We start from the raw sequence: 16,221 nt of genomic DNA, 5'->3' as shown, positions 1-16,221 counted from the left end.
CTGAATATTTTCTCAGGGTGGGTAATTGGGAAAAGAAAAAGAAAAAAAGTAACACATTTAGATAAAAGCATCTTCCACATAGTTAAAACAATTATGTCTCACTGAGTATGTTGTGGTGCAAAGTACAAATGAAAATACACTCTAAAAGGAGGTTTCAATGCAATTTTATTTGTTTTGTTTTCAAAGATCTGAATAAAACAACATTCATTCATGGTAAGACATTCCTATTTGTGTACAATTGGGCTAGTTACTGTCGTTTAAAAATCTAAATAATAAACAATTATTTAAAAAAAAAAATTTATGAAGTAGTTTAAATTAGGCAATTTTTTGGGCTGTCTATATTATTAAAATTACAATATTACAACAACAAAAGCACACCATCTGTTTAAAACAGTACAGAAGCGACTTCTTGAAAGTCTCCCTGAGAACATTTATTAATGTAAAAATTAAAGTAAAAAGAAACAGTGTTTGCAGCCCCTTTCATTTGAAACAGTAGGCTATATTAATATATATTAATGTATATAATAGTAAATTTTTATCCATTTGATAATGTGAAATCGTTATATGGCATAGAGGAGTTTTCGTAAAAGAAAACTGAATGGTTCACAATAAGACCAGGAACAAGAAAGTAAATAAAGTTAATGTGAAATACATGGACTCTAAGGGTACGTTTACACACGTTTAAAAAAAAAAGTTTTTCCTTAGTGTTGTTTTTGCGTACAGACAACAATGTTGTCAAAACGATCCTTACAAAAATGACTAAAAACACTGTATTATGCTGCCAGGCCAGTAGTTGGCGGTGTTACTTTCTAAAGAAACACCAGGTGCCTATAGACTGAACGAGTAATACGCATGCGCATGACGCCACCGTTTCCACATATTCACATTTTTGTGGTTAACACGGAGACGATAAATAATATCATTTTCCAAAACTTGAACTTTGAAACGCGTTTTCAAAAGCACTGTTGACATGTAAATGAACAGTCAATGAAAAGTTTTCAGTTTTTAGTTAAAAATGGTGTTGTGTAAATGGTCACTGAGTCTGCATAAATTGGATGATCTTTGGATTGCTAGATGAAATAAAATGAGGGCTTCAGTACACTGTTTGCTTCCTTATACCAGTGTTGAATCTTCACTCTCTAGAGTCACTGGGTTCATGGGAAGGACGCAGCGCTGTGTTCATTGTTGAAACAATAGTTGTACTGTAAAAAAAAAGAAGAGAAAAAAAGAAAAGAAATGACTTTTCAATTCAACAGCAAAAAACAATGTCGAAAAATGCTATTAACAATGATAATATTTGTGTGTGTGTTGCATTGTATTGCAACTCTCTTCTAGACTGAATGCAGCATAACAGTCACCATTGCATAATTTCATCTAATAGCAACTATAACACTTTTTTTATTGTTTTTACAGTTTTATTGGCCCTCTTACAGATCAAACTGGTCTTCACCCAGTAAATTCTGCTGAATGGCGCCCCCTTGTGTACGTGACCAAAAACACATGCACTGAATCGTGAAGGCAAAGTAATGAACTGCTTTCCACAAAACACAAGATCTCATGACTTCTCACTCATTTAAGCCTTTTCCTTCCCTCATAAATAAATGTATTACATCTAAAGGCCCTGACATTATATCCAAATACAGTGCAATAAGTAGTCTGTTTACATGTATGTTACAGTACGTAGATCTAGGCACAACTCAATAAAGACATATCATAAAGAATTATGTTATGCACAGAGAAATCATGCGTTCGCTCAATTAAAAATAAAGAATTTACACAATTACTTACCCCTGCTTTTATCTTCAGTTACATTTTGAATAAATAATTATTACAAATTAATAATTATAGCCTATTATGTAATTACTGTATAGCCTGTAGTGTAAATAATTATAGCATGTTATATAAAAAAAAACATTGTTTATAGTGACTAAAATAGGAGGATTGGGAATTACATTATATAAAAGTGCATTAGTAATCACATCTATAGTAACCAAATCTAAAATAAATAAATAGAATGAATTTAATACTGTTACGTTTTATAAAATGCTAAATAAATATGATTTTAAGCTTAATAAAATGCCCTTGCAAGATGTTATGCAGAATCGGAGCACTAGGTGATGCTGGAGGATCACACAACACTGTTCTTCCGTTCAGAAAGCTCTCTTTCTCTCCCTTTCATCTACCTGAAGCAAAACTGCAAGTTCCACCAACATGTCACATGTCACACGCCGCTTAGTTATAATAAAAAGTCACACACAACACCTGAGTAATAAATAAGCAAGCACGTGTGTGTATGTGCGCGCATGTATAAATGATGGATGGATAGCAATGGGCTGTTATCACAGAGTGCATGTATCACTGCCTGCCATTTTTACACAGGCCCGTGACAGGACAGTGACATGCGGAACATGGGCGGCAGCCTCCGAGATGAGCAGATCTTCATTTCCTGTTCCTGCTCAGAGCAGGTGAAAATATGTGACATGTTGTCTTCATTAATTCCCCCTTCATTTGAATTTCTCCCCGCCTGGGTGTCCTATCAGTCTCTTTCTCCCTCACATGACCATATGTACAGTCACACACACACACACACACACTCACACGTCCATTATAGCATGTTATGGGTCTGGTTTAAAGCCAAGCATGAGATCACATATTGTGCATATTTATATTCCATGTTTTATATTATATATACCGTATATTCTAGGTAGCTGAAAACACACACACACACACACACACACACACACACACACACACACACACACACACACACACACACACACACACACACACACACACACACACACGGAATCATTAGCCTCCCTTCAATAACATTTTTCAGCTGTGCAAACTACATAAAGACGTCAGCTCAAATCACTAACTAATTAACACTTAAAAAGACACAAATTAGATATGCGTGGCTAAAAGCAATTATAATCTCTACGAGTTTTGCAAATCATTTGGGAAATGAAAAGAATGCGTAATTGCTGGAACCAACATCTTCAACAAAAAAAAAAATGGCTCAAGTGATGCTTGTTAGGGAGCGGTCTTATCGACGGACCCGATTGTGATTACGACGCTTTTCCGCAATTACATGTGCATATGTTTAATGTCACAAAATGCCTCTTTTTAATGAATGTGTTTTTAATAGAATTAGCAATCAGTCAATTACGATGTGCATCAAGGCCCCGAGCAGAGAAGTTATCATCCAGAGACTAATGAAGGAATACGTGCAGATTCCTACTGGAAATATGTATTCAGCTCCTGGTCTATAAATGCAACTGATTTATACAACTTTTGCAACACTTTACATGACAGAATCCATGTTATACTCATTACTTATTTCTAAAAAGAATGACTGCAGTAATGACAATTACAATATGTAATAACAGATAGCACTACAAAATAATTACATTGCCATAGATATTATTTAGCAATAGATAAGTACAATAAAAAGTACAAATACCAAAAATATAACTTATTATATTTCATAAGTCACTTCATTGCAGCTGCCTATACTCTATAAACTTTATTATTTTTGGAGCTCTCAATAGAAAAATGTATTACTTATTATGTATTACACACACACACACACACACACACACACACACACACACACACACACACACACACACACACACACACACACACACACACACACACACACACACAATGTGATTTTTGGTGCTCACTTACACCTCATCAACAGGAAATCAATAGGAAAATTACCAAAAAAAATTGTAAAATGTAATAATAATTACTGATAATATTTATAATTTATAATTTTTGAAGCTGACTTACACCACATACCAAAGAAGAAATCGATAGAATTACCTCAAATGTAATATATACACACACAAATGTATAGTATTTTATTCTCTCTCTCTCACTCTCTCTCTCTCTCTATATATATATATAGTATAAAATATATAGATTTGTGCGTGTGTGTGTGTACAGTGTATATATATTTTTTTTTTACATGCATTTAAGCATGAGCATAATATGTTATATATAACTGTGTAAGAATAATACTAATAATAATATATTTCCGATTTTTTTATTTATTTTAATTTAATTGTCATTTTTTATGTCACAGGGTCACACACGAGCAATAAACGACCAACAGTGACTGATTCAGAGCAAGAGCATCCCGCCTTGCGTTTTTGACAGGGTGGCAGGGAAACGGCGTTCCAGGTCGAAGATGCGGCTGAAGAACAATAGCTGTGGATGCTCTCACACTGATTCTAATTATCAGGGCAGTCGCCGTCAGCCCTCGCTTCTCCATTAATCTTGTGCTGTCGCGCACCTCACTAAACCCAGTGCTGTTACACTATCTCTGCTTTACTTCATCTGCTGTAATTAATGAATCCCCCCTCCTCGCGTGGGTCTGCTGCTTCTAATCACAGCCTGCTTCGCCATGGAAAGTGTTGATGGGGAGGGGAGAGGGGGGGGGGGGGGGGGTCAATGCCATAGTAAATATGTACAACTAAACAAAGAGAAACTGCCATTTTAAAACAAAATCCTGTTGTTTTCACATAATTTATTCTAGATATTCAGTAATGACTTGTAATGAAATGAAAGCCATTATCAGTCTCGCGTATCGCCAAGTTCATCTTCTTTGGACTGTCTATAAACTGACTTGCACTACTGCCTTCTTGCGCTACATTCTTATGGCATTATTGCTGTAACTCACATCATTAACATAACTAACATTTTTTACAATAATAATAATACTTATTTGTCACTTAATTGCAGCTGCCCATACGCTCTCAAAATTATCACAAGATTTTTGGAGCTCGCTTAGACCACGTCAATAGGAAATTTACCGAAATATATTCATTTAAAAATGTGATCATAATTACTGATCCTATTTATCATTTAAAAAATTTTAACACCACCTACCTAAAATGTAATAATAATAATAAAATAAATATCACTGTACACTGATAAAATCTTGTATGCTTAGTATGTTGGCAGCTGATAATTGCAACAATGACTGAGAGCACATACAGAAAAGCGTTACAACACAATATACGCATGTGTATATACAGTATGAGCACCACAGTCTACCTGAGCATATTTGAACTTACTTCCTCCTCAATCTCTTGTGGTGATTTGATGGCAATGCTCAAGAAATGGACTGGCTCTATCTGGAAAAAATAAAGGAATAAAAATAGAGGAAACATTATGGTGGCGCTCATGGTTAAGTAAGCATGATTAAGATCTTTAATCCTCTCGCTCTCATTCTCTCTCTGACAATAAGAGCAGAGCTCTTGTGACAGGGGCCAAATGGCCCTCCATGAGCCAGCTCAGTCTGTCTGCGCGTATTCATCAGCTGCAGATCCGTTACAGGGTTGGGCAGCATCTGGGTGGGATGGGGGTCTAGCAAAAGTTTGGTTGCATGAGTAGCACAGCGACGGATTTGTTTGAACATCAGGATCAGCCCAACATCGCAACACTGGCTCAACCAATGAAGCTCAACCTATCTGTCTCTGTCCAACCAGTGAAAGTCTGGGGAAGGGTTTTGGAAATTTGTTTGAAAAATTATGATTATTATTTTCCTTTTAAAAAACTTACTTCATCTCTGGTCGTGGAGGTAGATTTTTTGGAGATCATAAAGGGTATATCATCCATTGCTGGAAAGAAAGAACAATATATAAGTGATAATGAAGTGGTTATTACTGAAAAACCAAAACCTGGACTGGGAAACTGCAGTTTATTACACCAGAAACAAAAATAACTAGACATCCATGCAGAACAAAACCCAGCTAAAACCAGCCTAAGCTGGTTGGCTGGTTTAAGATGGTCAAGCTGGTCTCCCAGCCTGACCAGATAAGACCAGCCGTACCAAACCAGCCTGCTAAACCAGAAAAAAAGACCAGCTAAGACCAGCCAAACAGCTTATTGTTTTATCAGAGAAGAAAAAGATTGTTGAGACATGAAAGAGAGACATGAAACTAGTACAGTGCAGGAAATTGTTTGCCAGAGGCAACGGTCAAATACACATTTTATCCAGACAGCAACAGGTCCGGCCCGCATCTGGACCATGTAGAATAGTGTACCAGATGTGGGCCAGGTCTGGGCCGACACCATGTTGCTGTCTGGGTAACGTTCATTATACAAAAATACTTGACAACTCCACTATGGACAAATTAGAGAGCACTGTAATACAATTCAAAACAATAATAATGATAATAAAAATAAAACCAAACAAGTAATATTCCAAACAAACATCTGCAATATTTCCTATATTCTGAAAATGCATTTGACTTAATCTAATGGCCGCAAATAGCAGAAGACGGAAAGTTCCCGAATCCCCTCGGAAACTCGCTCAGACAAAGCGAGATGAAAGCCTTTTTTATCCTCCACTGTATTTGAGTGCCCCCCCCCCCCCCCCACCCGCTCTCCTCCCTCTTTCCCTGTTAATTACTCTTGATTATTCCTGATCCTGTCTTGTCAGGGAGACGTTCGACTCCAAAAACAAAGCCCCACTCGCACACGTCGAAAGAAAAAGGGGAAAGAGAGAGACAAAACATTCGCCGGATATCAATTTGCATGAAAATGAGCCAGAGTGTTCGGCTCTCGGAGAGAAAGCGAGAGCGGGAAAGAAAGAGAGAGGTGGATTGAAAGAGGACTTGCCAAGAGTGCGGTGGTATAATTAGCATTCTACCAAACAAACGAGCTTCAACAGAGCTATAATTAAGCAGGCCTGTAATTAAGTGTATGCCCTTTATCATAATGATCATGGTTAAAGCGCCTTTGATGGCTGCCAGTGGGTTATTAACGGCGTAACCCTGCGCCACACGGCGCCCACGCAAGAATCAGGGTGTCACGACTGTCAGGCTAAAGAGCGCCCCTTTGTTTATCAAATACATTAGAGCCCAAATTAACACAGGGTGACACGAGCGCACAATAGCTCCCATTGACTGAACTGAAGAAAATGTCCATCCCCTCAAAAAAAAAAAAAAACGGAAAGTGCCTGAGTTTGCTCATGGAAAACATATTGAGTGTGGCAAACAGCAGCACTATATATTTACATCAGCACATGGGATCTGCTGGCATGGAAGTAGGAAACCAGAGGACTTCTTCTCATAAGTTACCTGGAGGTCGACAGTGTAACATTTACTGCTAAAGGCAGGAAGAATATCTTAAACTGTCATACGGTTTTATTATTTTGGCAAAAGCTGAATGCTTCTTTGTCCCCAACTCTTCCACAATGTGTCCATTATTCTTAATAAATATCTGAACACACATAGGATGTCTTGGGGAAAAGGTGAACATGTTATAAATGATCCCCCAATCATGAGCTCAGTCCACCCTGGCAAAGGTTGGCACTGCATAATTCACATACTCTTTGTATTTGGGTAATGATGTGATGCTTTTTTTTAAAGTAATTTATTTGAAATTACAATAAAATGCGGTTCATCCATTCAATTACTTAAATACATCTCTTCTATGCTGGGCATGTTTCATAATAAAATGAAATCGTTTTTTTCATAATATTTTTTGTTTGGGGGGGGGGGGGGGGAAGCACTAATGTCAGTTGGATCAGTAAGGATAAGTAGTTTGGCATTATTTATTAAATTTACAAAATAACAAAGCAACTACTATACTTTTAAAAATATGAATAAAGTTTGTCCACAAAATCAGTCTTGTGATAAACCAAAAAAAAACTCATGTCAAAAACATTAGGACCTATGTTGGGTTTTCATGTTTTTATGGGGAATTTCCATAGACATTATGATTTTTATACAGTAGAAACTATATAGTATATCCCTTAACCCTATACACCCATCACAGAAAACTTTCAAAATGTTTTCAAAAAACATCACTTAGTATGATTTATAACAGGATTTTGTATATTGCCATATTTGCATTACCACACACACACACAGACACACGCATACACACTTTATTTGAAAAAACAAAACAAAAAAAACACGTTTAATTTGTTACATCTGGTCTGGAAATGTAAAATTTCTACTTTTTTTTACAAATGGTATAAAAATAACAAACACATGTAGATATCTGAGAAATTTATTTTAAAACAGATTTTACTGTGTTTCAAACTAGATTCTACATCATAGACACAGTGTGTATAGACTGCCAATATACGTCTCACCCTAAGAAACCGAAACCCTTTAAAACTAAATGAGGGTCCGACTCATTCTGACTTATCAAGCTCTAAAATCAAGAGAATGATATACAAGGTTAAACTACTTCACCACAGCCATGAACGACCTACTCAAATAGCCCCTTCGGGCTTCCCTTATGGATATATTTTTAACATCGTTTTGGATACTACCTTTACGGCCATTAGACAGGCCTCTGGGAATGTATCACTCAGCTCTAGAATGGACTATTGAACAACAAAGCGCTTCAAGAGGTCATTTTACCAGCAGGGCTTGGGTAATTGAAAGGAGGATGGTAACGACTTGTTTCGGTCCATAAAAACAAGTGAATAAACATGTGCTAAAGCATCACTGAACAACAGCGTGGGGGGAGAGAGCAAGGCTGGCGGGGAATGCATTTGAATCAACATATAGTCGCTAGGAAGACTTTGATGAAACGAGAATGCGTCGGATGGATGAAGGTGGGACTTGAAGGCCGGAGCATTCCCTTTTATTGTTCAAGCATTGCGTTTTCAATCAGATCGCACTTAGTATTCGCCCGCCATTCATACTGGGTGCCCCACACTAATACACACGTATATGCACACACGCTCATGGCCTGATGGTAAGATTTGGGGGCGATTGTGAGGAAAGAAAAATGGATGTGAGTTTGGGGTCATGTTGGGGAGGAGTGTTAAGGTAATGTTTGTCCAGACTGCTGCTGCCTGGACTAAAGTCGTAAAGGTAAAGTATGGTGCCTGGCAGATTCCACTCAAATAGGTTAGACCACAGGCAGCCTGATATGTACGCTCCTCTGGAAGAGCGTGACTGAGATTATAGAAGCAGCTTGAAATGTCTGTAGGTACTAAAGCACCGAAACGCCAGTGTTCAGGAAATATACTATAAATGCAAAGTGTCACATTTGGATCACATTATGGAACTTTGGGTCTTTCTGCTACAAGTAGTTGTAAAGCATTTAAAACAATTCACTTGCCACATCTGGCCACTTCATTTAATTTCCAGTAGGTACACAGCAATCAAACCCATGACCTTGGATTTGCCCCATTACAAGCACAATGCTTTACTACTGTAGCTCTGACCAAAACACCTTGTGCAGGTCGAAAAGAGCTCATTGATCTTCACAAGGTTGATGGACACAGATGTGCAGTTCAATGTTGCATGATATCTGTTTATTCAAAACAAATACTACAATAGGGATTTTCAGTCTGCCAATACTTGCGATACCTGATACACAGGTACCTGATACACAGGTACCATCATTTCATTAATTGCTGATTAGAGTGGTGTGTTCAGCGCTGGGATCGGTTAGAGTGAGTGAATGATGAGGGAGTGCTGAAGTGAGTATGAGTGTGGCTACGAGGATCATTGCCTTATTAATAGCAGTGTCAGGTGTTGTGAAAAATTTCGGCATTGTCATCCCCACAGCCCCCGAACCCTGACGGATGGTTGCTGCAGGCGGAGAAGACTTCCCTTACATGCTGCTATGAGCTCTAATCCTTCACACTTCCATTGTTGGATGCACTCTCACACAAGACTTCCGCCAGCCACGCTCGCCACACCGACTCGCACACACATCAGATTTATACGTAGGCTAATGCTAAAAGACTGACAGATGGAGGACTCGGTCAGCCAGTACAGCACAGTTCATGAAACAAAAAAAATAATTTCTTCCCCAGAGGATGAGGGTGGGGGTGGCGGGGGTTTGCGAAAGGTGAGAAAGAGAAATTCAGTAAGTTTGAAATGATATATGGCGAAATAGGAAGTCTGATGGGGAGTGGAAAAGACCCTCCTAAAAAAAGTTAACCCAACTACAATTTGTATACTAGTTTTTAAAAGTTTGGGGTCAGTAAGATTTTTTTGTTTAAAGAAATTAACACTTGTATTTAGCAAAGATGCATTATATTGCTCAAAGGTGACAGTAAAGACATTTATGTTCCAAAAGCTGTTCTTTTCAAATTTCTGTCTAAAAGAATCACGGTTTCCACAAAAAACACACCATCAGATGCTGATGCTATGGGGACGTGACCTCGTGGAACCTAGTGTCTCAGACACGTGAAGTAACACACCTTGCAATGGTCGATGCAGTGCGATCATGCCATTGTAAAAAAAGAAGGGTGCCTAGAGACGCTTGTTTGAGAGCTGTGTGAAGATGGCAGTGTGTGAAGAAAGGATAGAAGGTAAGCAGAATAATGGCAAGAAGACAACTCAAGCGCTGTGTTCCTCTGTGCCCTGGTTTGCAGTGAAGAGAGTCAAGCCGCATAGCCCAACGGCTCTAGCTCCACGTTTGCGGAGGCAGCGCGCAGGCTACGACCAAGGGACTCTCAGACGGAACTGGAACTTGTAGAGGGACGTGAGGGAGTTCCCCTCTCCTCTCCTGCTGCCTCCATTGACTTTGTGCCAGAAGCGGAAGCCCTCTCAGCGGTTTCTTCCGTGGAAAGTGAGGACTCGTTGCTTGTATGTGATTCTGATATAATAGATGTGGTGTCAGTAGAAATGGATATATTTAATAGATCTGTTTCTTGCTCAACACAGCAACTGCTGAATGATGAGCTGGTAAAACTTATGACTCGTGCTACAGCCAGACTGAGTTTAAACTGGTCCGTCTCGAAGTGCGAGACTGCGGAAGGTCATTTAGGATCTGTATCGTTTTGGCTGATTGGATCACAAGTAGACAAGGGAGACACATTCCCATTTGTACCTAGTGTTTTACTACGTCTCTTTTGTCCACTTTCTGCCAGTTCTGTCTTTGAGGGGAGGGTCGATGGGCGGGTAAATGTTTTTTTTTTTCAGATCTTTCGATCTAATGGACAAAATAAACCCACGCTGTTTACATATGAACGTGCCTGGAGACAACGGAAAAACGAACAGAAAGCATTAGCTTTCAATTCTGCTCTGATAGCCGCAAGACCACACCGAACACTGTGAGTGTGCGTTGGAAATCAGGAATGGTGAGAGAACATTGTGCTTGGTTCAAACTAAACTACGGTCTCCAGCCAACAAAGTTTAAATCCTGTCTGGCAAGCAAGCTTCCTATAATGTTTACAAATCAAGTCAGTAAGCGGAGAGTAGGCGGTCTTTTGTGGATGTTCGACATTCAACCACATGAGTGTCTACATTGAAAGCAATCCAGTCTAATGTGTTTTCGACTAAAGTTGAAAGTGGACACGCTCAAAATGTTTTAGACCCCGTTTACACCTGTATTTAGTATCGCCCACTTGTGATCTGATCAACCAAAATGCATCTCAGTACCAGGTGTAAAAAGGGTCTTAGATATCTCCGGACTTATAAGTGTGCAGCTCCGGTGAGCCTTCCCCTTCTCCCAGACCTGCACACCCGTGTTGTCAGATGTGTGGAGACCTCCATTCTCTGCCTGCATGGTCCATTCAGCTTTGAGTTATTTGAATCAAGGGCTGAGCGAGCAGGGCAATCGGTGGATGCCTTGGGTGGAAAGAAATTTACCAAATTACCTTTCTCCGGGGACAAAGGCGCAATAGAAGAAAGCCATACACATTGGGGCACTGTTGGTATGATGAAGAAAGTGGAGGATGGTTGAGCAGGGCTAAGTCCTAAGCTCTCTGCCCACTTTTCATTGTGTTCAGCTCCTCCTAGATCGTCTGTGCCCTTTCCAGGAACAAATTCCCGGGGAGAAGAGAAAAAGGCGAGTGTAGCTAAAGCTAACTCTCCTTCTGAGGAACCGAATTAAGTCACACACAGATATGGGTGCTGAAAAAAAGAGAGTGATTGAGCAGGGACGCTGTTTAAGGAAAAAGTTTAAGGGCATCCCTTTTCATTCTTTTTCCATTCTTCTAGTCTCGAAAGGGAACATCTAGGGTTACGTATGTACAAGTAGCTGCTGAAGGATCATGTGACATTTTTTTTTTTATCTGTAGTATTAGCTGCTGAAAATTCAGCTTTGCATGAATAAATTACATTTTAAATTAAATTAAAATAGAAAACAGTTATTTTAAATTGTAAGAATATTTTACAATTAATTACTTATATACTATAGCCTACTATTAATATATTATTAATACTCACAGTTAACATGTATTGGTCAAAATAAAATTATATTTATAATAAAATAAAACAAAATATTATAGAAAACATAGTTATTTTTAAATGATAAAATATGAAAATATGAAAAAAACAAGAGAAATATATATTATTATAATACATATTAACAACGACAAGAACAATTTCTTTATTATTAGTATTAGTTTTATTTTAGTATTGTATGTGTACATTATATTACAATAGACTTTCCTTTCCCATGCACTGTTATATTTAAACATTTGACAAAATATTATCATTATATAGATATATCTATATATTTATTTTTTGTATTATGTATACTGGGTGAGGAATTATGTATATTTTGTATTAAAAAATATATATTTTGGGTTTAAATGTCACATGCAAAACATAATTATTTTCCCTACATTCAGGCTCTCTAAAGTAATTAATGCTCTTTCCATACAACTATTCAGTCCTTCCCCTAACCTTACCTTTTCACCCCATAACATGCATTTAATCTCCTCACACCCACAGCTCACACTGACAACATCCAGCCAAACCACAGGAGAGCAACAGCCGACTGCAGTCTGACTCACTGCAGCAGCAGGTCATGCATAAAGGACAATAGTGCAAGTGGATGTGAAAACTGGAGAAGTTGATAGGAAGGGAGGGATACCCAGTGGGTGTGAACTGCAGATTAGACACAGTGATGCACGGGCTAAGATGGGACGCTTTAACCCTATGGATATCCCAACAGCTCTCCAATCAAACAGAGACAGTTTTTCAGCAGCAAACTTTCTTGCTTTTAAAGAAAAAGTGTGCCCGCCGCCTAAAGACATCTTAGAGACATACTGTCGTTTATTTTGTGGCCTGGGTTTGCCATCTGTGCCGTTCCAATAGAGGCTGCTGCCTGGTGAAGCCAGAGCCTGGGCGAGGAGGTCTGCCCGAGCCCCTCCAAAGCCCAGCCTGGTCATTAGTCAAATTGCCTAATGAGAGAGAATACAAATGGCCCCCTGCCCTGACAGGAGGAGTTTTGGAAGTGTCAGCGCTCCTGACCCGTGCTATGAGAACAGATGATGGCTCGCTGCTATTTTCAGCACCTTTTAATGACTCTGTCGTGGCCCTTGCCATTCCTCCTCTTTTTGTCTGATTTTCTTCATTTATTCATTTTCCATCTTCACTTTGTATCAATGTGCATCGTACTCATGCACGACTGAAGTGAGAAGAATCAATGTTTTGCTTTAGAGCAACATGGTGCCTGAACTTGCAGAACAGAAAACCCAAGTGAAATGTAAGTAAGACAGAGATCTTATAAACAAGTACAACCACAAGTTATTCTTTTGTTGTAAGACTGTGTGAGACAAAACTACTTTGGACAAAAACTAAAAATATGTCATTATGTACTCGCCCTCATTTCGTTCCAAACCCATTTGAGTTTCTTTCACAATTTGGATAAACATACTGGTTGCTGTTTTCCATGCCATTACAACAAACAGGGCCCAAGGCTTCACATACAGTATGAGACTATAATCCTATATACTGTATGTCTTTCAATAGCTTTGTGAGAGAAACTGGAAAATCTTCCACACCATTGGACTGTTAACAGATGCAAATAAATCACTGAGTCACTAAGTTAAACTTAACAATAATTTTGATTAAAAAGAAAAGAGTCGCCAGGAGATTCTTTAAAATTCACCTTTCGTAATGGATGGACAGTTCTACAGGTTTGAAATGACGAGTAAATTGTTGGGTTTAAATTTTTGGGTGAAGTGCATAAAAAGTGAAAGAGCAAGATGGAGAGATTAGAGAGATAAGGGGGCGAGGGGTGGGGAGGGGGGATCTATTAAGTTTATTTAGAAGAGAATTGTTATTTTTCCATCTGGGTGACAAGTGGTCCTTGAAATCTGGTAGAGGGTTGGGTGCCAGCAGGCATCACCCACTGGGCACTGATCAATCTGTCTTCCAGATAGAAAGAAGAGCCAAATGCTCCAACTGAATCCTGGCAATAAGCACACAGTTCAGAAATACTGTAACGTAATGCAATCCCAGCACCTATCACCTGTTCCATTCCATAAGAGAGGTCAAGAAACATTAGCTGTTTTTTGGGGGGGTTTTTTCCCCTTCATGCAATGATAAAGAATGCACATTTACATAGAGAGAAATACTAAATACTAAAGTATGCTTTCACAGGATGCCTACAAGGTGTTGGTGTCCAGTTCATGTGGTTTCCAAGAAACCCAGTCCATTTGAAACAGTGGTCTAGAGTATGGTTCACATGAACAACAGTACTGATCAAAGTTGGTATGAACACAATCTGTCCTAACTTACACTAATGATGTATAATTTGTGTCTCTTTGCACCTGGAAACTCAGAATAATGCATTTGGTCACTTTAGTTTAGGCTGATTACTACTTATCAATAGTCAGTAAGGTAGATGTTAAGTTTAGGTATTGGGTAGGATTAAGGGATGTAGAATATGGTCATGCAGAATATGGCAGAATATGGCTAAACAGTCAATATCCTAGTAATATGCATGCTTATAAGCAACTAGTTAATAGTGAGAATTGGACCCTAAACTAAAGTGTTACCATGTGTTTTTCACAGCTTTTCTTTCAGTAAAAATTGTCTTCATAGAGCAAGTATTAAAAATTATTACAATAACTGAGTAAATAAAAAGGAAGCAATATAAAATAAAAGTGATATAAAAAAATAAAAACAAAACATAAAAAAACTATATAAAACACGGTAAAATAAAAGACAAAATAAAAACTCAATAAAACAAATGACAATAAACAAAATAACACAAAAAGACACTAACACAGTGAAATAAAATAAACACAACACAAATAAATGAAATTAAATGAAAAACAAACAATAAAAAATGCAATAAAATAAAACTCAAAATATAAATAAATACATGAAATAGACACAATCAAATAAAAATGCACAACATAATAATAAACATTTTATATATAAATGCTGTGGTGGGAATTGAACTGATTTGGACCATGTGATCTATGGATTAGTCTATTGTACAAGAGAGATTAGTACTAGCTCTGGCATGTGAGAGGTCTAGTGGTGCTGTAATTCTAGCACAGTGATCTGAAGTTGTTTTGAGCCTCTGAGCAAATGAGCTCGGCCTCTCCAGAGCATGCATGAGGGGCAGAGCTGGCAATGGACCCGCCGCTAAATTACGTGTGCCGGATGGGCCGCAGCAGAAGGCACAATTACATCAAATCCCCTCTTAATTAGCGGTTCTGTGGGTATGCTAACTCACCATGCTGAAGCAGGAGGTAAGGCGTTCTTGGAAAGGGATGTTGAACCATAAAAGAAAGAGAAGCAAATTAAGGCAAGAAAGTGGTGTTAGGGTCACGCAATAGGGTCAGTGCCCGTATTTGTGGGCTACAGTCAGTGTGAGAGCTATTTTGAGCTGAGCTAGCATCCCATACCTCTACTTAAGTTGCACTGGCACTCTACAGTAGACAATAACTGGCATGGAGCCCCAATAGATCCCCTCAGAGCTGGGGAGTGTTATTAAGTTTTCCATGTTGGCGGCTGCAGGGCGATGTAAAGTGGCACCTCGGCCTGGTGAGTAATGATGTGTGCCAGGACTCAGGCAGGAGGGATGACAGCATGAGAGGCCTCGTTGGCAGCCACTGGTGCAGCCATAGGACCATTCATCATCTCTTTAAACCAATCTACCAATGCCGCACCGCCATTCCTCATTAATTATGCTAAGCATCGTAGCATTACGTTCGCCGTGACATGAGGCTCAGTAGACACTGTAGCTCAGATGTGTCATTGAGAGATGAGAGTATGTGCATAAGGGTTGACAGCTGCAGTTTGGCCTAACAAACAGTGTGGCTACGACACTGAGCCCTGAATGTAATATTAATAACTGTGTAGCCAATCAGGGATATGAAGCAATAGCCTGATTGACTTCAGATGGCTAGATGTTTAGGAACTATACATAAGTGCATGGAGCATAGAACAAAAAGCAAAAACAAAAACCAACAAAACACCAAAAACAAAGAAAAGCACAACAAAACAAAATATAAGTAATTATAGAGACCCCTTG

The 16,221-nt window shown here is 38.7% G+C and overlaps 1 protein-coding gene across 5 annotated transcripts in view; it reads right to left on the bottom strand.

The window, feature by feature from the left end:
• Window positions 1-290: 290 nt before the first annotated feature.
• mvb12bb (multivesicular body subunit 12Bb) overlaps window positions 291-16,221 on the bottom strand; it is a 64,286-nt gene continuing 48,355 nt past the window's right edge. For 2 of the 5 annotated variants that reach the window (XM_079637451.1, XM_079637453.1), the window contains exons 8-10: window positions 5,575-5,633; window positions 5,088-5,147; window positions 293-1,202 (exon numbers count right to left, since the gene is read on the bottom strand). In XM_079637451.1, the coding sequence (XP_079493577.1) occupies window positions 1,155-1,202; window positions 5,088-5,147; window positions 5,575-5,633 (167 nt within the window). In that variant the 3' untranslated portion in view covers window positions 293-1,154. Of the gene's footprint in view, window positions 1,203-5,087; window positions 5,148-5,574; window positions 5,634-16,221 lie in introns of all 5 variants that reach the window. The other 3 variants (XM_079637452.1, XM_079637454.1, XM_079637455.1) reach the window with 3 other exon arrangements.

The sequence above is a fragment of the Phoxinus phoxinus genome (genome assembly GCF_949152265.1).
Source record: "Phoxinus phoxinus genome assembly, chromosome: 15".
NCBI lineage: Eukaryota > Metazoa > Chordata > Actinopteri > Cypriniformes > Leuciscidae > Phoxinus > Phoxinus phoxinus.
This window is presented reverse-complemented; position numbering and strand designations above follow the sequence as displayed.